Here is a 27,306-nt window from a genome sequence, read left to right as displayed (position 1 = left end):
CCTCAGTTTTAAACCCCTTCACATTTACAGAATGGTGTGACTCAAGGATCAGGCCCTTTAAGTACAATTGTCTTGTTGTCCTCCAAAATCAGACAGCTGATCAGACCTGGCGATGTATTTCCTATCCTCGACTAGTGAATGCATGTTATGTCACCACAAGTGGTGGTGTTTATATTGAGGCAGCATCCAAAGACTCCAGTCAGTATCAAGGCCCTAGTGTGCGATAATCTGTATGGACACGCATAGGGTGGCATGATCTCTGCACTCAAGAACTTACAGTTTAAAAAGAGATGGGGGCCAGATTGATCAGAATGGTGATGGGCACAGGTCTTGCTTGTTAGCTCCATTTCTTTTTATTTTCTTAAAATGATACATAATGCAACATTTTCTTTTCCCTTGTGTGCAGGGAAAAACGAAGAAGTTAGTTTGTTGAGGAATGGAAATCCCCTAATTTTCTGAAATTTAAGCTTATGTATAAAGTTTGTGGCATAAGCTTCCAGGTCTGATATTTACCATCCTACCATCCCCTCCACTTCAGTGGGAGTCTGTGCCCCTGTATTTAGGCTGGGGTACATGAGCTGCATGTACGTCTATGTTCCATGAGTGGGGACAGGGCTGGAGGTAATGTGGTTAAAGGGAATAGCCAGTCTCTGCTTGATTCGACATTCTGGGCTGTGGGAAAATGTGTGTTTGTGGGGCAGCTGGCAGTGAGGAAATTCCCTGGAAGCAAGGCCTTTATGTTCAGGGGAAAACAGGGCTCTGTATTTGGCATGAAACTCTGGAAATAGAAAAGATGACATCAGCTCCTTGAATCTCTCCCCTGCATGCAACTATATCAAGAACGTTTACAGTTTGAATTTGTTGTATGTCAGCAGAGTACTTATTCAAGCACAGTCCTATTCAAGGATGGCCTTATATAGTAATTATTTCAGGTTTACTTGTGTGCAGTGAGTTTGTAAATATTGAATTTGCAGCACAAAGTCATTTGGCTTCATCATCCTGAGCCAGGAAAGAACGGAATTCAAAGTTACGGGTTGTCTTTTGTCAATAGCATCGCAGTGTTGCCGACCTATTGCGCTTTATATTGTGCCCGAGTTTTCCACAACAAGTGTGGTTAAGAATAGATTTTTCAAAAAGGGGAATGAAACTATTGATCGGTTCATTTGCACGTTACACTTTTTCAGGTAAATTGGAGCAGTGGGCAAAAATGCAAAAACACAGTTCAAGTCATTCACTATGGGGCAAATCCTGCCCATCCTCCTTGGTCTGAGAGAATCTCAGATGGAGCAAAACTATCATGGTTCAGCTGTGGGAGGAATTTTCAATAAGCGCTCTGTGTTGGCCAAACTCCGCTCCCTGTGAAGTCTGTGGTAAAACTCCCATCGACTTGAATGGGAGTAGAGTAGGCCAATGCTGAGTGCTTTGGAAAATCCTACCCTATGGGAAGTGGGAGGAGGATTTGGATGAACTGCTCAAGGCCTGTGTCGGGGTTCCCGGTGTGGGGAGGTGCAGGAGTGTTTAGTTGTGGGACAAGTGAGGGCCAGTAAAGGTGTGGGAGCTCTGTCAGTGCTAGCAGATCCTCTGTCCATTGAGATCCCATATGGCGGGGGGCTACTACAGGTTCTGGCTTTCAGTGAGAGCCCTGCAGGGAGCTCTGCAGCCTGGCATGTGTGGGAGGATGTATTTCTTAAGGGGCTGAGGCAAAGCTCATTGAAATCAATGGCAGTAATTGGGGTTTGACTCAGGTCCCCAGTGCATACCTAACAATGAATGGGGCACCAAGGAGACAAATGAGCAAACATAGTTTGGATCAAAGAGTTTGACAGTATTTAGATTTTTTAAAAAAAAAAAAAAAGGAAAGGGATGAGCATTTTAGTGAAATGTAGGTGCGCTTTGTTGACTTCTATGAAATAACATTGCAGAAGGAAGAACAGAGTTAACCAGAAAAAAAGAGTGGGGGCCAGAGAGAGAAAGGGGAAAAGAAAGGATAAGACATTCCCGTACATCCTTTCAAGGTGCAAAAATCTCTCTCTCCCGAGTGTTACAGGATTAATGTAGCTTGCCTGTCTTTGAAGACATTTTCTTTTTTCTATTATGATGGCTAGGTCCAGTTGCTTAATTGTTAGTTGAGCAGCCCAGTGAAGACAATGGCACTGCTCATGTTCCTGGGTATGACTAGCGGGATTTGCCCCATTACCTGGATGATACTTCTGACTTCCACTCTGTGGGAGATGGAGAATCTGGCCCTGTGTGTAAGTATTGCTGTGAAGGAATGTCCAGATTTCTGGTCACATGGGAGAATTGAGTGACCAGTGGGCTCCCACTGACATGGGAGAATTGAGCAGGAAGGGAAAACTTATTTTTGAGGAAAGACAATAGGCTGATGGATCTATTTCCAGTGAGGTCCCATATGTTTCTAATATCAAATGATTACAGGGTGGTTTTTTTTGTAGTTCTGCTCCTGTGAAATGATTGTTGCTCCACAGAAGGAATTTCAGGGATGATACGGTAGATTTCTGTAATGCTGTTACTTTTTTCAGTATAGGCCATTAGGGACTGAAGATTTTTGAAGGTTGGGAGCAGCCTCGTTTGAATGTCATAGAGACAGCAAGGTTAAGGACCTTTACACTGCAAGTCAAAGCAAGCCAGGCAGGTTTTATTCTTTCGGAAACCACTTGACCTTCATATCGAGAGTTAAGAAATACAATTGAGGAATCATGCACACCCAGGCCCTGGTCTTTGCCAAGAACTTTTGAAGCTCTCGTGGAAGAATTGGGGCTTTCTCAAGCCAAGTGAAAGAAAAGAATAGTTTAAGCTATGGAAATTTTGTGTCAAGGCAACTGTTTATTTTTAATGACAGTATTTAAAAAAAAAATCTTTTCACACTTGGAGTCAGATTGTCCCAGCAGGACATCTACTGTTGGAATTGTGAAATAACTGGTGCCAAGAGGATGAATATAGGCTGAACTCTTTATTTACACTCATTTTTTGTGCCTCAGATCTAATAAATCTCTCTAAGCTGTATCTTATCCAGATCTGCTTTTGTGCTTTTCGGTTGTAAGAAAAAAGGGAAATTGGCACATACAAATATGTTGTAATTGTTCCTGCTCGGTACTGGATCTGGAGATGCAGCAATAGAAACCACCAACAAGCAGGGTGGAGTAGTAAAAACAAAACATAAAGGGAGGAAAAGGAGACGTGAGAGAGGGAGTTATTCCACCTTAAAGATGCCACACGCATAAGCACACAAACAGAATCTTGACAAATTGCTATAGGCTGGGATTCTCAAAAGTGCAATGTGTTTACCTGTTCTGTTCATTCCCTCTGGGGCACCTGGCATTGGCCATTGTCCGAAGACAGGATACTGGGCTAGATGGACGTTTGGTCTGACCCAGTAGTTCTTATGTGTTGGCCTAACTCTTCTCCCACTGAAGTTTCTGGTAACAATCCCATTGACTCTTCTGAGAGCAGAGTTAGGCCAATGGTGAGCACTACTCCCACCTGTAGTAGCGAAGGCCCCAATCCTGCAAACAGTTACACATGTGTTTAACTTTAAGCGGCTGAATAGTCCAATGGACTTAAATAGGCCTACTCATGAGAGTAAGTTTCCTTATTAGAAAAAACAGTGCTTTTATTGTGAATTTGTAACTGAAGGAATACCATGCTCTATTTAATTTCCTCACATTTTTAAAAAGGAAAATGGGAAAAATGCCCATACTTAATAATATTCCCATTTAAATGGTCTCCATCTTTTCAAGTCGACACCTGGGTGAGGTGAGCAGAGTTAGTAGGAGGCAGAATGGAGATGAATGGAATTGGAAGCGTTCACACGCTTGCTGCTGCTATTGTGGGACCAAATATGTTTTTAATTTGATGGCTCTGTATTGGAAGAAGAAAAAAAAGAGACCCAGATTCTTCCCTGCGCAACAGTCACTTTACACTGTATCACCATTGCAAAGCGTGAAAGCCAGGGCAGCCAGCATAGAAGGATCACCAGTGCTGAGACTCTTCTCATGGTGTAGAGCCAACGTTGCGTTTCCTGCGTCACTCTGCCTGCCTGCAGCCAGTTTAGTGGGTGTGGCTGGGGCTTTGGTGTGCTCTGACAATCCTTGGCTGTTGTAACAGGTCTCTTAGGACCCATGGCAGCTGGCGTAAGCTAGAGCAGCTTTTTGGCTGCTGTAATGAATATTAATCATTGAACAAAACTGGAGGTCTTCCTTGCCAAATGTACTGTTACACAACAACTGTGAAACCCAATTAAAATGTATATTGGATTTAAGAGGATGAGATTAACTGGCTGCACACTGAGAAAATTGCTACATAGTATGGCTGAGTGAAGATGGCGCCAGACTAGGATTCAGGAAGGCTGGGTTCAATTCCTAGTCAGGCAGAACTTGGGCAGGTTATTTAATCTACCTTGTGCCCCCGTTGCGTCTCTGGTACCTGGGGATGGTACCTCCCTACCTCACAGGGCCGTTGTGAGGATAATAAAATCAATTAGTGGTTGTGAGGTGCTTAGATACTGTAGTAATGAGGGCCAAGTGTATAGGTTTATTCCTTGCAACATATGAACACGTTGGAGGCTCGATATGCTGCTCCCCTTCCATGACTGTAATCCTGCTTAGCCTGGCAGAACCAGCTTGTACTTTTGACTGACTTACTCTTGCTGTTTCCACTTAATCTGCCATTGAGTGGTCAAAAAAAAAATTGGATGTTGAGGAGACTGTATCTGAATGACGTCCACCTGACTCATGCAATGTAGTGGTATTGGTCCCAGCATATTAGATAGACTTGTTCAGGTCAAGAAGAGCTTTGTATAAGCTCGTCTCTCTCTCACCAACAGAAGGTGGTCCAATAAAAGATATTACCAAATCCGCGTGACTTGGCAGGCTTGTTGTATGCTGTCACAAAACCTCCCCTTTAAAGTTGGACCCACATCAGAGCTAGGTTTATGATTCAGTTAAACATAGAGTCAAAGACTCAATACCTTGGATTCTTTTGTAATCTTTTGGCTACCAATGGATGGATGGGCACGGTGCCTGCTCATGAGCGGCCGGGGCTTTGTCTCATGGAATAAGAACTAGGGGTTGGTCTACACTGAAAAGTTATGTTGGCATAGCTACCTTTCTCTGGGGTGTGAGACCTAGCCCTCTGTAGAGACAGCAGTAGGCAGATGGAAGAATTCACCTCTCCGGGAGGTGCACTACCTTCAGCAAAGAGAGAGCCCCTCCTGTGGTTACAGTAAGTGTCTACACTGCTGTAGCATTTTAAGTGTAGAGGGACGTAGACTAGGCAACAGTGGGTTTATATGGCTGGACTGTAAAGAACTTCCAGGACCATTTCCTGTAAAATAAATATCTGTGGTTGCCAGAGATACTGGAATAGTGTCTCATGCTCCTTGACACGGGAGCACAGTGGTTGATACTACTGGGAAGTGAACTTTTCAAGCCCTCGCCACGTGGTCAAGAAAGATTGGTTGCGATGCTGTTTTTGTCTGTGCCAAAAGAGAGAAAGAAAAAAGTTTGTCCTTCCTGAGATAAAACCCAGTGTGTGGCAAATAGCCAGGAAGGTTAGGTGTGTCCTTTTCAAAAACAGGCAAAATGAACTGTTGATCTCTCATGATCCACAGCCTTTGAATGATGATATTTGGAGCTCAGGCAGAAATAAGGAGTAAAAATGTTGAAATTTGTCTCAATGTGGCTGAATGTTCTCTTTGAATATGCTCACTTGGGTGATTTTTTTGTCATCCTTTCAGGGCATGTAGGAAAACCTGTGTTTCCATATCTGTCCACCTTTAAGCCTGCCTGTTTGTGACAAAAGGAATCAAAATGTGTGACAATGACCAGCATGCGTAATACCTGTGTTTTGTTTGCATGTCATGCCAGAATTGCCAGAACATCCTGGTTTTTATAAAACCTGCTTTAAGGATGCTTTTTTCATGGTATGAATTAAATAAACATTTTAAAAAAGAAGACTGGAAAATCAGATTCCATCATGGAAGGACCGCTGTTCCTGGGTCATCAGTAATGTTTGAACCTGTATACGTCACATGCTAGCACTGATCTCTACCACCTGAGTTAAAGGAGAACAATTACCCGGTTGTGGACCAGCTACAAACATTTTGACAGCATCTCACACAAGTATTTGCTAGACATTAGTGGAATGCTGGAGATTGGGAATCTTGGGTTCTGAGCTTGACTCTGGTAGGGGGAGTGTTGTCTAATGGTTAACATGGTAGTTGCAAACAGCCTTGTAACAGGATAGCCAGACTTGCTTTAGATATGCCATGTGTTTCAGTTGGGTAAGACTGGGGTCTGTTATAGTAGAGGCCTGGGTTCTAGTCCTTGCTCTGGTTTAATGATCTTGTTTAGCCTGGTCAGTCAACTTATTTGTAAAATGGGGAATGATCCTTATCCTAGAAGTGAGTCACACACAAAGCATTAGTTAATGAAAAGGACTCTGAGATGCACAGAAATATCAAATAGCAGTCAGTAGAGGTGAGATCAGAAACTTTGGTCTTCTGGCTGCCAGCTGAGTGCACCTTCCCCTAGGTTTAAGAGCATTCTGTAGGTGAATCATTCTCTCCCTCATCTTTGGGTGAGCATTGGTTGATTTGCTGGTGTAGCAGAAAAGGCTGCCTGGTTCAGCTGAAATGCAAAATGTCCCATAAAATCCAGTACACTTGAGATCTCTGGGCATTCCTGTTCTGCGTTACATGGGGACTAATGCCAAAACTTGGTATATGTGCTTTGACACTGACCCAAAGCCCATTGAAAGACTCCCATTGATGTCACTGGGCTTTGGATCATGCACTTTTGGATTGTACATTAGGATTAGGGTCCATGGGAAATAAATTTAGGAAGCTGCACAGAAATTCCAAGGCCATAACCAGACATTAATATTTGTTTTGAATAGAGTCCAAAGTTAACATATTAGTCCCTGTGGTACAATGCTTAGGAAACAGAACAGAATAAACAGGTGTGTAAGAATTTGTAAGATCAGGTCCTTATTTTTATTGCAGAAACATCCATTGTGTTCTCACAGTGCACACGCATGTGAAATCTGTACATTTTTTAAAATATATGCATGTGACAGGGGACCCACTGCTCTCATCCTCAAAGGTTGGGGAAGAAAAGGCGTCTCTTTCCAGTGAACTCCCTTTTCTCTGGGCCTGTCAGACTTTTTCTCTCCTCTGCTTCTTCCCGCACTGCACTTTCTTCCTGTGCTCTTTGACCCAGTCTCCTTGTTAATGGGCCAGTTAGCTCATTAGCTACCCAATCACGATCTGATACGGTAATCAGGAACGCCTCTCCTTAATCAGGCCCTCCCTGTGGCCTAATTGGTTTAAACAGTGACCAGAGTGCTGGCTGAGTTGCTGATTCCCAGCACTCTGTCCCATTGCATTTGTGAAAAACATGTGCATTGTTCATTCTTGTCTCACTGATTGGTGTGATCTCAGTTTCTGATGTTGTCTTTAGAAAGCTTATTCATATTTTGATATTCTCTCCTCTCCCCAATTTCTCCCCCCCCAATAGATACTGAAGCAGTCATGCACAGAGATTTTATATTTGGAACCATCAAGTGTCTGCGTGGGAGGTAAGTTATTAGAAATGGAAAACAATATACAAATAATTATGATAGTGCTGTTTTCCGCTTTGTGTAAAATGTGTAGCTAAAACTCCACTAGACAGAAAAGGAATTAATGAAAGATTGGGTTCTTCCTTCTCCCTCCCCGTTTGGAGGGTTGTTCTCTAACTCCTCCTCTTGCAGCCTAGAATAAATGCAGTGGAAAAATTTTGAGGGATGGACAGACAGCTCTCACTCTCAATCCGGTGTCTGGCAACTCCATATTGTCCAGTGAATGACAAACTGAGCACTGTTGTTGTTACCATTATCAGTAGTTATTTGTACTGAGATAGTATCTAGGAGTCTAGTCATGGACTAGACTCTGTACAAACGCACTGTAGTCATAGTCCAGAAACTCATGTGGCAATACATTGCATGTTCTCTGAACCACCATGCTGGTCTCAAAGCCATGCATTTTACTACCCAACTTTCCACCTTAAAGGTATACACAGTTTTCCATATCAAATGAAATGGATCAAGTTACATTTCAAGTCACAGAAATATGTTACAGTAAACAAATATTGTAACTGTCCAATGAGGGAGTTATTTTTTCAGAAGTTAAAAGTAGTCACAAAACTATTTGTTTATCTGATATTCACTATGTATGGTGAATGAAGTTGAATTAGAGATGGGCTTATAAGTTCCGTGAAACCTTGAAATTAGTCAAACGAAATCAGAATTACAGTAAATCAGTTTCCTTCACTAAGGGACTAGCAGAATCTGTCATGGAAGCTATCCTGTTGCTCTTGCATTCAGGGTAATGATATATTCACATGTAACTCCATGTACAGCTGCTACGATCATTTTGATTTTTAAAGTCCTGATAAGTGTAATCACATACATTCATAATAATTTTTACCATGCCGTGGACATGGACTTTCAACTTTTTTCCATATGATTCTGAAAACAGCGATTTGCTGATTTAGAGTCATAGCCTTTAAGGTCAGAAGGGATCATTATGTTGTATTACTAGAAGAAATATATGTTAAAATGCTAGAGAAGAATTACACAAAATTGCAGCCCAGACTTGAAAGGCAGTGCAAGTGTTGATTTCCCCTGAGTTTGACCCATTCTGAATTTTTTTTTCTTTGCCTCTTTCTGATTTCACAATCCACACATGCTTTGCATTCATGCAAAATAAGGTTATTGCAAAATCTTTTTATTTTGTTGTTTTGTAAAAAAAAAAAAAAGATTACAAAAGTTACTGGATTAACTGGATTCAGAGCAATAGTTTAAATAAATAAAGACTCTTTAGTCACTCAAAGAGAACGTCACGATCACCATCCAGTTTTCAGAACAAATTCAAGCCAGCCAATATCTGATGCTCTCAAAGGGCCTGATGCAAAGTGCACTGAAGTCAACAGGAGTCTTTCCACTGACTCCAAAGAGTTTTGTATCAGACCCATCTACCATCTATTGCAGTAGCTTAATAAGAGCCTGTAGGCTTGCTGTGCTTTACATAATATCTCGTTTGTGGGGCTGAGACCCATGGAGTTGACCTTTCCGTTGCAGAGCAGAAGGATATGGCCTCACCTTACTTGCTAGGTGGGCGTATGCATTTCAAAGACCTTTACGCATAGAAACAAAACTACTCTCTCACTGCAGATGGCTCTCTCTAGGTGAAATGTGAGGCACATTGGGGCACTGTAGCAAGGTGGCATGAGTAGGTTTGCGGTGTTACTGCCTGTTTTGTAGCTGGATGACTTGAGACTCGACTGGTATAAACCTGGCTCCTGCCACACCCGCTAAAGGCTGATAATTTTGCATTTTCAGAGGAGTTTCATGTTGTCCTCAGAGGCAGTGGCTTCACACTGGGCAGAAGACAAGAGAGTGTTATTTGCACCTACCACATAAATGGCACAACCATTAGTAAGTATCAAAGTCTAAGGTAAACTGCAATGAATCCAGGATAAATCGCCACAAGTGTCTGCCATAGACATTTATTTTTACTGCTGTGAATTTTCTCTGTCACTTCTCTATTTTATGCAAATCGAAAGGGAGGAGGGATGAAGTGAAATAATAAAGGAGGGAACTGGGATGGCTCAGAGGACTGGTAATGGGATATAAGTGTTTTTGCCTCTTGTCGGTGATTTGAATCCAGTCCAGGTTGGTATTAGCCACAGGCTGTTGTTAATGTCTGGCCGTCCAGCAGCCTGTAGGAAATGAGTTGGTGGTGTCAGTCTAGCTCCTAATGGGCAGGTCAAACATAGGAGAAAACATCACCACAACTTGCATTGATTGGCAATCCTTTCTTGGCTCTCTCAGCAGAGAGGCCAAGGAATGGGCCCACATTCTCAGCCCAAGAGATGGTTGTTCCAGGTCACACTTGAGTTACATTGGTGGCTTGTGGTGTCATTGTCAAAGTGTCACCTGTTTGAGGTACAGAGAAGGAAATCCAGTTCCTTATAAAAACACTGGCCATCCCTGCCTGGCAGTGGAACCGCTGTGGTTCTGCTCAAGGAGGTGGCTAAGCCACATGGCTCATGCAGGAAATGCATGCCCCTTTTGGCACAGGGTCCAGCATAAAAGTACTAGCTTTATTAGTATAAGCACCAGTATAAAAGTACTTATTCCAGTTCAGGAAGCAGACTAAGCTATACCAGAGTAAGGCACCTTTACGCTGATGTAACAGTGTTCACACTAGGGCTTTTACTGCTATAGCTATTTTGATTATAACCAAAAAAATAAATAAAATCACACTCAACTGAAATAATGATGCTGATAAAACTTTTAAGTGTAGACCAGGCCTAAGAAAAGCAACAAGAGAGAGGAAAAAGGGTTTTGCAAAATGTATTAGTGTATTCAAGTTTTAACTGATTGTACATCAGGATAGACCTGCATGGGTTATATAATAATAATTATATAATAATTATGGGTTATATAAGAATTATTTCACTTTTGATGGTAAGAAGTAATGTGAGCATTGTAGTGCAAATATTTTGCACACGTGAGAGTACATAATAAGATTAACAGAATGGTATGAAAATTATTTTAACATTGCCAGAATTTGTGTAAAAATAATTGACATAAGTGACCTGCTGGAGCTTTGCTGTGAAATTCCCAATAATTATAGCAAATAATTAGATCTGTGCATGGAAGTTCTGCTTAGCAATTTGAAAAATGAACTCCATACAGCCATAAGGTGTGGATAGCAGTGGCTTAATGCGCTAGTTTCACCTCTAGGATCTGTGTATAAAAAAGGTGATTGCAGATAAAAACACCTTTCTATGTACCCTTTTCAGTTCCAAGGGAACAGTTTTCTACATTATATTTTTTGCTTTTATTAATATTCATAATTAGCCAGATCCTACAGTGTTTAGTTCTTACTCAGGCAAAACTCCAGTTGACTTCAGTGGGTGTGATGCCTGAGTGAAGGACTGCAGGAGCTGATCCATAGTCAGACGAGCTCTTAATGAGAGAGAGTGCAGAGTTTATTCTACACAGCTCTTAGAAACTTCAGTTAAACAAATTATAAGGGAAAGAGAATGTAAATTTTCAGGAAAACACTCAGGGCCTAATTCTTTGTTGCCCTTCATCGTGTGCGGTCATTTGCACCAGTGCAAAGGAAATGTAAAAGGCTTCTGTTTTGATTCAGTAATGTTTTTCACCCACTTTGTACTGGTACAAATGACTACAAGCTGGGCCCTCCTAGTAAACATCTGCTCTTTTTGATGTTCGGGAACCAAAGTGAATAGCTAATGGATTTTGCATCTGAAGAAGTGATGTTTTTTACCGACGAAAGCTTATGCCCAAATAAATCGGTTAGTCTTTAAGGTGCCACCGGACTCCTTGTTGTTTTTGCGGATACAGACTAACACGGCTACCCCCTGATACTTGCCTTAAGAAGTAAATATCCTTAAAAATAAACCGTGATTGCAAAATGAGTGAAGAGTGGGCGTATAGAATAAAACACAAGGATTTTGAGTAGTTTCTAATTTATACAGTGCACTTACTTTCCCCCAGATTCCTATCTTACTGTACACAAATGTGGTTCCATCACATTTGTTCCACTCTTCAGGATATGAGGTCCTGATCATGTGTGTTTGTTAAAGATCTCACAGAACAGTTTGTAAGAGTAAATGTGCTATCCCAGGTGGTCTGGCTAAAGTCAAATTGGGTAATTACATTCTGTCTATATAAATTGTCCTTCAATTTCAACTGAACATGACATTCTGACTTCCTGTCATTAACTTGTGCTGATTTGCTCTGACTGTACAGTGTAAATAAGTTGCTGTGATCTAGGTCAGAAGTGGCTACAATTCAGAGGAGGGTGGAGTAATTCTTGCACATATGGCTACAGTATTCTGGTAAAACTCAATTATCCAGATGGCTTGGGGAGCATTTGAAGCATTTAGATCATTGTAGTTGCAGAGGAACAAAATTGACTTTATTTATTCTTTATACACATTTCAGATTTGAGAGAAATATCTGAAGGTTTTGGAAATATGAGTACTTTGGATGTGGATATTGGCATCTACATGTAGACAGCTTCCTAGTGGTTAGGACTCCGGTGTTCTCTTCCTGTCTTTGCCACTGACTTGTTCTGTGACCACAGGCAACTCACTTAACCTCTCCATGTCTCTGTTTACCCATTTAAAATAGCAATAATATTACAGACTTTCCTCCGTTTTAGCATGTATTACTAATAATGCTGCTACCAACATGCAATGGCAGAAGTGCCACTGACACGTAACATCAGATGCTGTTAGCTTTTCTAGAATTATAGGCCAGTAACATTAGGCACTAGAGGCCTGATTCTCTGATGCACTGCATCTTGTTTGGTCATTTACACTAGTGCAAAGTGGATGCAAAACACTACTAAACCAGAATGATAGTATTTTACACCAACTTTGCCCTGGTATAAATACCAACACCAGATACCGGAGTGGCTTGGTGGTGTGCTGCATGGTGCTGCCACGTTGCCAGGGGCAGGGTAGTTTTATATCAGAACACAAGCAGAAGAGAACGACAAAACCCTAACGTGGGCTGAAGATGCTTTGAGCATGGGCAGTAAGAAGAGGAGGAAGGCAGTCCCATGAAGGGTACTGGGTGGGTTTCCTCCTCCCAGTAAACTCCCGCTACTCGTAAGCCTAACGAAAGGGGATGAGACGATACACTTGAGTCAGTGTTGATCAGGGTGAATAGTCGTGATAGAACTGAGCCCTGTTTGTGTGGCACACACCCCGTCGTCCTACATTGGGGTTGCCTGTAGGAATGACCTTGGGGCAAACAATAATTTTGTAGGTTTGTTTGGTTTTTGATGTTAGATTTGGCGGGTTTGTTTTCTAACGTTTGTAGAGAATTATTACCAAATGCTGAAACGAAGTGTAGCTGTAATACTACTGCTGCTAAACTATTAAATGTAACCTTAAGAGAAAGGCATATGGCCATGTGTGAAGCCTGCCCCCACCCTCCCTTTGCAGCTAGCCCCAGTTCTGGCATCAGCAGTTGGTGCAGAATGTACCACATCCAGATGTAATGTGCATCTCCCGCAACCTAGCAACAGCTTCCTCAACCCTCTCTAAGCCATTTGCATATCTGGCTTTATTTATCTACAGGATGGAGTTGCCTCAGAGCTTACTCCCGCAGATAGGTGATTTCCTGATTGTGTGCTGAGTTGTGTCTTTAAGGCGCAGTGCCAGAACAGCCCAGCCCAGGGTGAGTTATGAGAGGGACTTTGCCTCCAGGTGTCAGGCTTCCTCCCAGAGTCCTGTGGTACACATGATGGGAGAGCTCCTTTCGCCCTTTAGAGAGTAGCATAGGCCAGTGTGCTCGGGGATGGGTGGGACAATGGCCTTCCTCTCTGACCTCTCCCACCTCTTTTGGGGTGTCTTGTACCCCAGAGAATGGGTGGAAGGACTGCAGTCATTTCCTGCTGCTGTGCAGGGGCTCCTGGTGTCCTCCCACCTTTCACACCTGCAGAGTGGCAGGGCATAGCCTGACGCTATGGTAGTTAACCTTGAGCTATCGGTTAAAATTCATGCTTTGTAAAGCAGCCATGCTTTGGAGAGAGCTTTGGGAGCCTTCAGAATGAGAAATGCTACAGAATGGTAAGTTATTGTAATAATGGTCACTGGCTATAATGGATAGAAATTAGCAGTACAGGCCTGCTTATAAGAACCTGCCCTTCATCTTCTAATTAGTAGTGAGACTGTCAATATTATTAAAAACACTTTCTCACTAAACCCCCGTTCAAGAAAGTGTCCTTCTCCTGGACTGCACTAAAGCTCACACTTAACTTTAAGCAGTCAGTGGCACTTAAAGTTAAGCCTGGGCGTAAGTGTTGTCTGGTGGATTTAAACACAAGTGCTTTCCTGAATTGGGGCCTTAATAACTTACAAGTCAGGGCAGCTTTGAATCAAACCAATATCCAAAATTCATTGAAGAAAACTAGATTGCATCATGTTCAGACATGTCAGCTTCTCATGTGACTACAGTGCAAAATGTTACCTCATGTGATGTTTTCTTTTTCAGATGAAAAACCAGTAACGGTGGAATCCAATTTTATGCTCTGTCCAGCCCCCGTCCTACATAAAAGTGGCCAGTAAGTATTTGGTGAAAGCTTTATTCTGTATCTTGTCTGAACTATATCCACTGATGCTGAATTTAATTGTGTGGGGTTTTGGCTAAAGGCAGTTCTATTTTTCTTCCTTGTGTTATTTCCCTGGTGTATTTTACAGCTTTGGAATGGACTTTAAATAGTCATCTGCGTCCAAACTGATTTGGACGGTGCTTTAAAAATGAATATTCAGGTAGATTATTAAACCCTGAAAAGGTCTGGCTTGTCATAAGTTTTATGCAGATTAGCTATTCTTTAATAGGATTTAAGATGCTTTCTTCTGGATAATCTTTGGGCTCATTGTTAAACCTCTTACATTATCAGTGACACTTACAAGCTATTATTAAAATTATGTGTCAGGATATGTACCACTGCTCAACATGTAATGATAAAAGGAGGCACTAATTTAACAACTGCAGCAGTCTTCTAACAATATCATGGCTAAACAAGCCTTATTCTAGATGTCACTGGCTGGATGTTATTTCTACAGCCTTGAGATCTCCACCTCCCAAATTCAGAGATGCCCTAGGCTTTTAAGATCACTTTCGCTTAAACTTAATTTCCTGTACTTAGGTTTCCTGTTTAATGCTACCATGCTCATCAGGAATCAGAACTGTGTGGAGATTATAATTAGCTGTCAGGTCATTACACTGTAAGAGGGGGAAGACTCCCAGACCATTAACCCTTGGAGGAGAACAACTACTACAGTAGGAAAGAGGAGTTTGGGATGAGCTTTCTGTTACTAAGCCAGTACTCAGCCTTAGGGGGCTTCACTGGCACTGAAGCATGTGCTTAAAATGTTTCCCTGAATCAGGATGTGTAAGGTGCTGGCTTATCTGCAGCCCAGGAAGGATCCACTGTCACACCCAGAGTCTCTTTCTAGGCATGGTTTTACTTCGCAAACACAAAAACACCCTGGGTTACAGCTCTCAGGGGATTTTCCCTTTTGCCTTTCCCAGTCCCTCCTGTTTCAGGACCTTTGGTAGGATTCTTCTGTGCTCATTTAACGGAGCGCTGCCTGCCAGGGCTTTCTCCTTTTTTCCTGCATTACTCCAGCTTCCCACTGCCTCCCCTCCCAGGGGACTTCTGCCATGCCTGACTCTGGCCGCTCTCCCCTGCGTACTGACAGCCTGGCTCTTTTTAGCCCCAGGTACTGCCCTGCCCTACTAATAGCTGACCAGTGGATGCACATCTGTTTTGTATATTGAATGATGCTTTGGAAGAGAAAAGTTGCAGATGAATAGATTCAAATACTTTCGAGGGGTGAGAGGGAGCCTGCATTATTTTATAATGGTGGAGAAATGCCGAGAATTAGGTTTTGGGGAGAGGGATGAGTTTGTAATCCAGTTATTATAATGTCCTGATAATAAAATTTGCTTTTTCATAACTTTATGTGATGTTGATTTGTCGTATCTGAGATGTCAGTTTGTTAGAGCTGTTCTGCTTGGGATACGTCCATACTACCCGCCGGGTCGGCGGGTAGCAATCGACTTCTCGGAGTTCGATATATCGCGTCTCATCTAGCCGCGATATATCGAACTCCGAACGTGCTCCCGTCGACTCCGGAACTCCACCCCGCGAACGGCGGTGGCTGAGTCGACGGGGGAGCCGCGGACTTCGATCCCGCGCCGTGAGGACGGGTAAGTAGTTCAAACTAAGGTAGTTCGAGTTCAGCTACGCTGTTCGCGTAGCTGAAGTTGCGTACCTTAGTTCGACCCCCCCCGCCCAGTGTAGACCAGGCCTTGGATATGACTCCAGTGTAATTCCCATTGATTTCAGTGGAGTTTTGCTGGCATATCAGTGGTGTAATGCAGCAGCCATAGCCAAACAGATTTTGATCTCAGCTAAGATGAATTGACACCACGCAGAGCTATGAGAAAACCAATTTTATCATCAGGACGGCATGAATTAATCAGGTTTAAAAATGTATCCGCTCCTCACCAAGCATGCGTTAACTAGCTTAAACCTGGTGTAATGGAGTGGTAACTTAGGCCCACAATGTGGCCTAAACACAGGAAATCCTGAACTTGTACCTAATCACCACCATATCTAGTACTAGCCTGACACTATGCCAGTTGAACAGGAAATGCACAGAATATTTATTGATCTATATTAAAACACAGTGTAAAGTATTTGAACATGCTGTATTTTTGTTGTTAAGGGAAGGGCTTGTTGGGCTGTGAAGTGTCACAGCAGAAGACAATATGCCATATGGTAATTGCAAGGCAAACAAAGTACCTAACTGCAGGGCAGTTCTTTCCAGCAGCGTTCAGAGGAAATACAAGCTGTGGATTAAAATATGTACAGATTCTACGTAGCACCACTTTGGAAAAGTTATCCAGCTATAATACGTACGTCCATAACATTGCATGGGAGAAAAAGTCACAGGTTTTGGCCTAAAGATAAGCAGTACATGGCAAGTCAGAAGACTGACAGCTATGAAAGAAATGTACATATTTGAACTCTTGACTTTCCATTGGCACAGCTCAGACTATTGCTGGATACCTCCCAGTAATTCCTTATGTAGTGGATCTAATATTACTTCCTAATGTAGCAGCAATCTGCCTGCTGTCTTCTGGAGTTCTTAGTAATGGAATTAGAAATGTTATATAGATTAAGTACAACAAAATATCAGACTAAGTTCATTTTGTAATTTAACTTACCTTGAGTTGTTTCCTACGTGGATGGGGGGAATACAGTCGTTTCCCCTTTGTTTTTGCTATTTGATACTTACACAATCTTTAATTTTTGTAGACTGATGAATTAAATACTTTTATAAGTACGGCAACATCTATATGGAGCTTGAGAACTGCAAAAAATTCTTAAAATAAATCCATTTGGTTGGCAAACCACTGGTTTTATTGGATTAATGCCAGAACATATTTTTGTTCTCTCCATATCTGGCTGTTGGCTGTAGTTTGTTAGATACCCACAAAATACTGCCTGTAGATTTATAGTGTGGCATTTCTTTCAAAGTGGTACATTTTTAGATAGCAGCATGAAGCAGGCTGATGTGGCAATGTCAGCTGATGTGGCAGTGTAGTGATACAACTTACTGCATACAAAATACCTCTTCATCACAATATCGATGGTATGCAAAATGATGTTTGTACCCAGATTAACTTTTTGGGGGGTAGGTACCTGGTGTGCTAAAAGCAGATGTGACTAGGGATTTTGATATCTGTAAATACGAAGCTCTGTGTTATGCGTAACTAAGAGCTCAGGGTGAAATTCACACCTGTGCAGAAGGCATGAGGCCTCTGCACCACTTAAGCCACCATGAAAACAGCTACATTGGGACTTGAATTCAGTGAGGGTGAAATCCATCCCTGAGCAAAGGAGGTCAGCAGAATAGCTATGAGTTTTACCTGAGTGTTTCTATTTGATGATTCTTGTTTCTTTTTAATTTAAAGGTGAATTGACTTGAAACCAAAAACTGATCAATAACTCAGAGCAGTTACAGAATCTACATTTAGGGCCAAGCTCGGCCCTGGTGTAAACTAGTGGCGTTGAACCATTCATTCCAGATTCACCAAACTGGCACAAGGAGGTGTAAATTGCCATTTGCCCTACATTGGATTCTCTGTCCATAAGGGACAGTGTTAATTCTTGTTGAGGGCTCCATAGGAGCCCATCTGGTGGCGTGCACTGAACCCCGTCTGTTCTGACTGGGCTTCCTTCCCAGCCACCGTTATCCATGTTTGGCACTGTGCTGGTCCCTAGTGGCCCTCCTGGTGGGGATGGAGGTTGGGTTCACTTTGTGACACAGAACCATCCCTTTCCCCCAGCAGATTGGGGGCTCCCAGGGACCTGTGCCTGGTTATACGTCAGCTGATGCTAATATAAACCCTGGCTGCTTCTGCCCAAATGTCTGACCCCTAGAGTTTTTAAAAAAAATGATTCCCCATTACATTTTTAAATAAAATATTTGAAAACCATCTCCTCTTCTTTTTAACGGCCAAAGCCTGAACTTAATTTTCCATGATTCTCCTTCTGTAGCTGCAGGATATCAGAAGCAGCTAAAGCAGAGCAGAGATTTCCCCTTCCTTCCTTCCTTGCAGTAGATATTTCTGAAGTCATCAATCCTTGCAGAGAAAACCCAGAGGCTTTGACTTGGCTTCTCGTAGGCTTGTACAGGAGGAACTGGTGTCTGTTTCAAAATAAATTGTTATTAATCTCTCTTTTTATTTCTACTCGTTTAATAGGCAGTTTTTCAAATGCAGGCTTTGAAACGATATTTGTAGTTGTATCCAGCACAAACAAAGGGTTCCCATTCTTTGAAGTCAGTGGCAGAATTCCCATTGACTTCAATGGGACCAGAATCAAGACCATATTTTTCTACCTTTTTAGCATCTTAAACCGCTTTTGAATTAATCTCAACTCAGTTTCCGCATTTCAGCTGATGTGTGTGCAGAGTAGATGGCAATAATAAGATCAAATAACTTTGGAATTGAAGCAGTGCTCTCACACCGTACAGTATTTGATTGAAATTAAACAATCTGAGTAAATATCTACTGACATAAAAGTTCCATTTCCTGGTTTACATGAGTTATGTCTACTCTGGTTTCTCACTGAAAGATTACAGTAATAGATTTTGAATGTGCAAGCTCTTCAGGCTAAAATCCTGCTTGCTTTCCTCATGCAAGTATTGCTGTAAATAGGGCAGGCAGGATTTGGCCTGTGCAGCGAATCCCAGGCTTTTGTTTAAATGGAAGTAATTGAGAGTTTGTAGAGTAATCGTTGCAATCAAAATAGACTGGCAGAGAAGTACAGGGCTTCCCATAATGCAGCTGCAGTATCATTGGCGTGCTTCCAAAACGGATACTGTGCTTTACATATTCTGCATTGAAACGGACACAGTGTGTTTGTACTTAGCTCGCTCCATAAAGTGAAATAGGAATTTAAGTCTCAGTTCAGCAAGGTATTTAAGCGTATGCCTAACTTTAAACACATTGAATAATTCTATTGAAGGCATGGTGTTGCTCACATATTTCAAATTGGGTATGTGCTTAAGTACCTTGCTGAATAGGGACAATATGCATGCATGCTAATAAGCGCGCGTGTGTGTGTGTGTGTGTGTGTGTGTGTGGGTGGGTAATAGTGACAAAAATAAAAGAAGGGATCTCCTGGAAGGCCTGATCTTATTTAATAATTTTATTAATGATCTTGAAGTGAGGCTTATTAATGTAATTCGCAAATGACTCTAAACAGGAAGGTTTTGTATACGAAGACAGAAAAATATAACAGTGGAATTTAAAGATTTTAGAAACAGTAGCAAAAATAAGAAAACAAAATTCAGTTTGGGAAATGCAAGCTAATGTGTCTGGGATGAGATAAAGCAAAATACAGATGTTCAGATGGTGGGAGAAACCTAAAAAAACAGCAATAGTGAAGAGACTTAGAGTGATGGAAGATGGCAAATTGTATCTGAAATTACCTGGCAGCCCAAAAGGTCAATGCCATTTTGAGTTGCAGGCCCAGAGGCACATCATATTATGGAGAAGTGAAATGATAATTCCTCTTTATACAGGTCTACACCTGGAGATGTTGCGTTCAGTTGTGGGAACTTCATTATCAGAAAGCTACTGACAAACTAGACAGATTTCAGGCACGAGGAAAGGGATTGACCTGTGAAGAAAGGTGATGTAACTAGGAGTAATGGGCCAAAATTAAGAAAGAAGAGGTTTATGATGAATATCAGGACAATCTTGCTGGCAGCCAGAGTTATCAGACTGGCATTGCCTAAGGAAACTGGTGGAAGCTGCATCACTTGGGACAAAACACTGGTAAATGTACAGAAGGGAACAAACTTGAGTTTTCAGGGAGATACGTTGGCAGAGGTGGTTTCCATCTTTAAATTATTTGGGCCAGATTCTGCCACACCCTTCCATTGAGTTTCCTTTACTGTGCATATTCCCATTGAGTTCAGTGGGATTTCTTGTGGCGTTAAGTACTGTTCAGCGTAAGTAAAAGTGTCAGAATCTGTTTGCTTTTATGGACAAAGCAGAGCACCAAAATTAATAGATAGATTCAGATGTAGACTGGTTTGTCTGAGTGTAGGGGCAGCCTTAGTAGTCTTGCTCCCCTGAGCTTATGGACACCTAGTTGCAATGCAGAGATAACATGCCCTGACTGTGCTGCATGCTGTGGTTATAATAACCTGACTTGCTCTGTCTTCAAGTGATGTTGGCTTCATTTTTAGGGTCTATTGCTTACTATGTCCAGAACAAAATGAATTGCTATAGTGGTCTAAGACAAAGGGAGAGGAAAATCCAAGTAAAGCATTGTTTTGGTGGGGTAGGAAGGCAAAAGTTCTACTGTATGTATCCCCAAAATTGTACTTCAGTTCCAGTTTTGGAACATCTTTCTTAGGGCTGGTCCACACTAAGAAGCGGGGTCGAACTAGGGTACGCAAATTCAGCTACGTGAATAGCGTAGCTGAATTCGAAGTACCCTAGTTCGAACTACTCACCTGTCCAGACGCCGCGGAATCGAAGTCCGCGGCTCCAAGGTCGACTCCACCACCGCCGTTTGCAGTGGTGGAGTACCGGAGTCGACCGCGGCGCTTCCGGAGTTCGAACTATCGCGTCCACATTAGACGCGATAGTTCGAACTCCGAGAAGTCGAACTCACCGCGTCGACCCGGCTGGTAAGTGTAGACTAGCCCTTATACTTTGGCCTTTAGTTTGCAAAACACTTACACAAAGAGGCATGCAGGAGAGGGAGGCTTTAACTTGTTACAGCTGATCTGTTTGTTTTTAATATATAGTGAACAGTTTGAAGATCATGGGAAGGAGCACAAGATACTAGTATAGGTTTTTTGGTAAATAATTTTAAAGGTATTTTGTGCACACGTTACCCCAGTAATTAGCTAGGGAAAATGAAACAAATTATCAAGTCAGTCATGTAAAACACAGGAGGTCATTGAAATATCGCTTGGGCTCTTTTAAAAAACTTTTATAATAGTTAATTGTCCCCAAAGGGTAACAAACGTCGTGGAAAATGATCTTGCATGCCACTAAGATTGCATGAACCAGCTAGTGTTGAGTACTTGGTTTGGTATTTTTGAACTGCAAGAACCAATTCTAAATATGCTTTTAGTTGGATATTAACCAGACTCCCCGACAAGAGGAGCTTGTGTCATTGAAATCTTTGGTCTTCCTGTTGACAACAGCTGCTTCATTTGTTTTTCACTCACTTGTGAATGCTAGGGAAGCTCAGAAGGACCTATGAAACAAAAACAGCATTGTGCGGCCTTACACTACCATTCCTCCGGTCTTAATTTTAATATTTTTCTCTTTTGGGCCATTTCTCTTCCTCCCCTTGACCATTTCTTTGTAATTCAGTTTTCTTAGCCCTTTCATATAAAAAAATCACAGAAAAGAGTAAGAACAAATCTGAGTTAAGGAATACAGACAAAAAGCCTGTATGTTAGTTACAGAGGATTTCAGAACATAGTCTAATTAGGACTTTGAAGTCTAATTTTTTCTCATTCCCAGCGTACAATGTCTTACAAATTTCTAAAACTGTTTTCTAGGATGAAAAACGAATATTCTACTGGAATTTTCCAATTTTTTCTCCTAATTTCTTTTGAACTTATTATGAAATAAGTCCTACTTAGTCTTATTAGGTCCTTGCTGGTTAAGGACCCTTTGCTTTTCCTTTTTGCAAGTTCCCCCATTTCTCCTGATCTTTGTTGTTTTCCTTTATTTAAACAGTTTGTCCTCAAACCTGGACCGACTCACTTATTTTCTTTTCTGTTTTTTTTGGTGGCATGTGACAACACAGAAAGGCATATGTATTTTCTCACCTGGTGATCTGTAGTGAAAGTTTGTGGGAACGTGCTACTTGCATTCCTGATGAACAGATTTGAGAAAGAATTAACTGCTCTCAGCAAAAGGTTTACTGACTTTTTGCTCTGAGTCCCATATGTATAAGGCATTTTATTTCTGGGTTTTATTTTGTTTAAAATTTCTCTGAAATTGATCAGTGTTTATTACAAAAATTAAAAAAAATAATAGATGAAAATCAGTGCAAAAAATTAACTTCACAGTTTTCTGGGTAAATATTGAGGTTAATATTTGGGGACAGGATGCCAGAACAAAAAACAACCAATAGAGAAAAATAAGAATATTGAAAGTAAAAGCAGTTTGAGCCTTTATTCTTTATTTTCTTTTAAAAATAGTTTCATGTTGTTACGCTTGATATAAGGGGCTTCAGTTTAAATTCCAAAAGATCTAAGTACTGTAGACTCTCAGCAGTTTTTTCAAATTGTCTCTTCTAAGGCTCTCTCTCCTGCAGCCCTAGAAAATAGTCTCTCCACATCAGCCAGGCAGGACACTGGGGATGCAGGAAGCAGCACAGATCATAAACACATCTATCTAATGTGCTTTCGTGGTCCAAAACTTGGGTGAAAATTGGTTTAAAAACAACGAAGGCTAGCTTTTGTAAAACCTGGGAACGTTCTGGGAAAAACCAATAAAAACTGAAAACGAAAGGCCTTGCCTATCTAGCACTTTAAAAAAATGCAAATTTAGGAATTATGGAAGGAGCCAAATTAGTAAACCAAGTTATTACTGCTATTATTTGGTATTGACTTAACGTCTAGAGACCTCAGCTTAGATTGGGGCTCCATTGTGCTGGTCACTGTGCAAACACAGAATAGAGACAGTCCCTGCCTGGAAGAGCTGACATTCTACATTGTCAGGAGAGGAGATGGGTGGGAGAAGGGAAGTCCCCATTTTACAGATGGGGGAACTGAGGCATGGAGAGATTTTTAAGTGATTTTCCCAAGATCACACAGGGAGACTGTGGCAGAACTGTGAATTTTACCTACATCTCCTGAGTCCTAGTCCACAGAGCAAAATCCTTTATGCGTAGGACAATTACAGCTCTTTGGTACATATAATGCACCAAACTTTGACCCAGGGGAGTTTAATTATAGGGGTGAGAGGGTCTCTCAGCCTCCATGACCGTTCAGCCTTCAGCCTCTCTGGTATGGAGAATTGTGCATTTTTGTGGGTCTGAATGTGTGTGCTGGTTCTCTAAGGGTATGTCTAGACTGCAATTAAAAACCCGCAGCCGGCCTGTGCCAGCTGACTAGGGCTTTCGGGGCTCGGGCTATGGGGCTGTTTAACTACAGTGCAGACATTCGGGCTTGGGCTGGAGCCTGGGATCTAGGACCCTGGAAGGTGGGAGAGTCCCAGAGCTTGGGCTGCAGCCCTCGCCTGAACGTCTGCACCACAATTAAACAGCCCCACGAGCCGAGCTCCGTGAGCCTGAGTCAGCTGGCACGGTACCAGCAACGGGTGTCTAATTGCAGTGTACTCATACCCTAAGAGCTGGGCTGAGAATATAGTTAAGCCCTGGAATAGGCTTTCCAGGGAGGCTTTGGTGTCCCCGTCGTTGGAGGCTTTTAAGAACAGGTTGGCCAAACACCTAGTCAGGGATGCTCTAGGTTGACTTGGTCCTGCTTCACAGGGGGGATCGACTAGTTGATCTCTCAGGGTCCCTTCCAGCCCTACATTTCTGTGATTTTATGATCCACTTGTGTCACAAAGGGCACCCAATAGCCATTCGGTGGCAATGTCTTTCCCTCACTATTGAGCTGGGCAGGATTGAAATTGGTGATGGAGCGTTGAAAAGCTCTGTATCCCATTTGCAGCCTCTTGAGCTGCCCAGTTCCTGCCTTTGAACCACTTAGTCCCTCTTCTTCTTCCCCGTTCCTTATACTGTCTTGTTTTACACCATTCTTCAAATAAGAAGTCCGGCAGATTTGAATGAGTCTGCATATCCCTGGATTGGAGTGTAGGCAGTGGTACACACTTCCACACTCATGCCCTGGGAGGGTGCTTCAGTTCTATTGAAATCAATGGGAATTAAGCGCATGCTTAACTTTGAGCAGGTCTTTTAAAAACTTTTCTGAATTGGGGCCTATGGAACGCTGGCGTGTTGTGGTGGTGGTGGCTCCTAGCTTTACCTGGCCCAAGGAATGGAATGGTGGAGGTGATGTCTGAACTCGGGGGTTTCTGTGAGACACTATTTATGTGCCTTACTCACGTTGTAACCAATGGAATTTAGACACACTCTGAGGATCTGGCCCGAGTTCTGTCCTGACACTGTTCTATCCTCTGTGGTCATAGCTTCATTTTAACTGAAATCAGTTGAAAATAATATATAGTGAGAGTCTATTTAAAATGACAGGTTTCAGAGTAGCAAGCGTCTTAGTCTGTATCAGCAAAAAGAACAGGGGTACTTGTGGCACCTTAGAGACTAACACATTTATTTGAGCATAAGCTTTCGTGGGCTACAGCCCATTTCATCAGATGGCTAGAATGGAACATATAGTAAGAAGATATTTATACATTCAGAGAACATGAAAAAGTGGAAGTACCCATACCAACTGTAAGAGGCTAATTAATTAAGATGAGCTATTATCAGCTGGAGAAAAACTACTTTTGTACTGATAATCAAGATGGCCTATTTTAGACAGTTGACAAGAAGGTGTGAGGATACTTAACATGGGGAAATAGATTCAATATGTGTAATGACCCAGCCACTCCCAGTCTATATTCAAACCCAAGTTAATGGTATCTAGTTTGCATATTAATTCAAGTTCAGCAGTTTCTCGCTGGAGTCTGTGGTGAGGTCATTCACAGTCAGCCGAAAGGTATTCCATAAAACTATTGCTCATAGGTGGACACTCTCCCACCCCTGCCGTTTTTGATCCTTTAAAGAATACTCCCTTTAAATCCTTTCCCAGTCCGTTTTGTCTGATCACCGTATCCATTCCCGATGGAGTACCTGCACTGGACAGCTACCCCCAGCTTACCTAACGAGTTGCGATCTCATAACCTAACTCCCCATTATACCCCCAACCCACTGCGGGGAAGGTGAAAACCCCCCACCTCCTGTTGACCTGGTGGTGAGGGGAATTTTTTTTCCTCAGCCTCCTGAGGAAGGAGCAACTAGCATAATGGCCACAACGGTTCATGACGAAACCTGGTGTTTCAGTTATTTCCATGGCGGGGAGGGGTGGGTACTGTTCAGCTTGGTCCAGGTGAAAAAAGAGCAGGTTTTTGCTGCACAGATGTGGGCATCAATAGCCCCTTTCTCTCCCTGTCGCTTGGGAGGGACACCTAAGTCAGTGTCCCCATGGTGACCTGGGATGGAGCTGCCTCCATGTAGCAGGTAGCCCTCTGGCTTCCCCCCCCTTAAAGGGGAACACACCTTTTCTGACAACCCAGACAAAAGGGCGCCGCCTGCTTAATGTGCGGTGAGGTCATTCACGGTTAGCCGAAAGGTGTTCCATAAAATAGCTGGCAGGGATAGTTGCTGCTGAAGGATACTGGCTTCCCTTTTCCATCCCCTTGGACTCCTCTTGGAAATGAAGCATGTCATATCTGTGCCCCATTCCTGCTTTCAGTGACACGAGTCTGGGAGCCAGAATTTTAAAATTGCTTCTGAATTTAATCTCCTGCATAACAACAGCATGTTACATTGGCCAGTCACATTTGTGGTAAGTTCATTACACAGGCAGACTGCCATAGCAGTGCTTGTATCTTCTGGGATATGTATAATATATGCTGAACCAGAGCAATCATCCTTTATAAAGTTTCTGACTTGGCTCTGCTAAGTAAAACTTTGCCTCCCAATTACTTCAGATTACTCGAGCAGTAGACACTTTAACAGTTCCGTGTAGATGTAAACCTTCCCTTTCTTCCTCCATATATTAGTGTATTATTTAAAGTGTAGTTGTAGCCACGTTGGTCCCAGGATATTATAGAGCCGAGGTGCGTGAGGTAATACTTTTTACTGGACCAACATCTATTGGTGAAAGAGAGAAGCTTTGAAGTTCACACACAGCTGTTTCTCAGGTCTGGGACAGGTACTTGTCTCTGTCTGTTATTTAAAGCATTAGAGAGACAGCTTCTTTTGTGTCCTTAAAAAATCACCCTGTGTATTGCTATTTTCATGGGATGTTAACATACGGCAACCATTTTATATTTGTAAGTATTCAGTATATCACTGTCACTTCATTGCCTGGTGGTTTTGCTTTGTTTTCCTTATATTATTTTTTTTCTGTGTGGGTGTTAAGACCTCCTATGAAAACTGATTAAAGTTTAAAAAAAAAAAAAAAAAGTGCTGCCGCGTAAGGTGACTGATGTTTAATATGTTTGCCTAATTAACTTTTGGCTAAGGATTCTAACCCATTAAATAGCTAGTTAGTATATGTTTCGAATAAACACATCTGGTCCTGCAATGAGTGAAGGTTCTGCCTGTGTGTGGGTGACAGATGTGGCGGTCGTTTCCCCAGTTCTCTCTTTTAAATAATTAACGCCACACTGGTGAAGTAGCCCTAGACAGACAGCTTCGAAGCCAGCTGTTTAGTCTCAGAGCTGTATCTATGGACATGTGCCTCATCTCATTAGTCTGCTCTGTCTATTGTGTTCCCTCTTCTTTGGCATTTCAACAAACATGTTTAGTCCTAAGAAACATTTAAAAAACAAAAAAACAACAACTTTGAATGCTTGGATTTTGGTCTGGAAGGCAGCAGGGAAGGAGGGAATATGTATCAGGCCACCCATGGGGCAGATAGGCTTGGACTTTCAAGCTTTGGAGATTGTTTGGAGATGCCAAACAAAGGGCATTTGAACTAGTCCCGCCCAGATGTTTCATTATTTGGAGTTGCTGAGATGAGTTTGGAAACAACCTTCTTTGAAAGACACAATGTCTTGTGTTAGTGTATTTCTTTGTTTGATATATGACTTCACAGCCTGGAACAGCTGGAAATTCTTATCAATTGCAGCAAAGAGAAAAACTAACATTAGCTGTATACATAAGGGATTGGACTTCCCCGGTCAAATGTTCTTTGATTTTTTCATATGTTCATGTTGGTGGTTGTTTTAAAGTTCTTTTTCAGTAAAGGGTGGGAGGAAAAAAGGTCACTTGCTGGTCTGAATTTATGTATATATTTTGCAACAGGCTAATTTGCACAAAAATAACTTCTTAAAATGAGATTTAAATTCATGTTATCCAAAGGGCATGGTAAGATTTATTCTTACTTTCAGAGGTCCATGAACCCTGATCATTCCATGGCCATACCATAATGGTTAACGTGC

The 27,306-nt window shown here is 42.0% G+C and overlaps 1 protein-coding gene across 2 annotated transcripts in view; it reads left to right on the top strand.

The window, feature by feature from the left end:
- ANTXR2 (ANTXR cell adhesion molecule 2) overlaps positions 1 to 27,306 on the top strand; it is a 164,849-nt gene that overhangs the window by 30,319 nt on the left and 107,224 nt on the right. For both annotated transcript variants that reach the window (XM_039541826.1, XM_039541825.1), the window contains exons 8-10: positions 7,536 to 7,596; positions 9,400 to 9,495; positions 14,101 to 14,170. In XM_039541826.1, coding sequence (XP_039397760.1) covers positions 7,536 to 7,596; positions 9,400 to 9,495; positions 14,101 to 14,170 — 227 coding nt within the window. The remainder of the gene's footprint in view (positions 1 to 7,535; positions 7,597 to 9,399; positions 9,496 to 14,100; positions 14,171 to 27,306) is intronic.

The sequence above is a fragment of the Mauremys reevesii genome, linkage group 5 (assembly GCF_016161935.1).
Source record: "Mauremys reevesii isolate NIE-2019 linkage group 5, ASM1616193v1, whole genome shotgun sequence".
In the NCBI taxonomy this organism is placed as follows: Eukaryota; Metazoa; Chordata; order Testudines; family Geoemydidae; genus Mauremys; species Mauremys reevesii.
The sequence above is the reverse complement of the archived record's forward strand: the minus strand, read 5'-3'. Positions and strand labels throughout refer to the sequence as shown.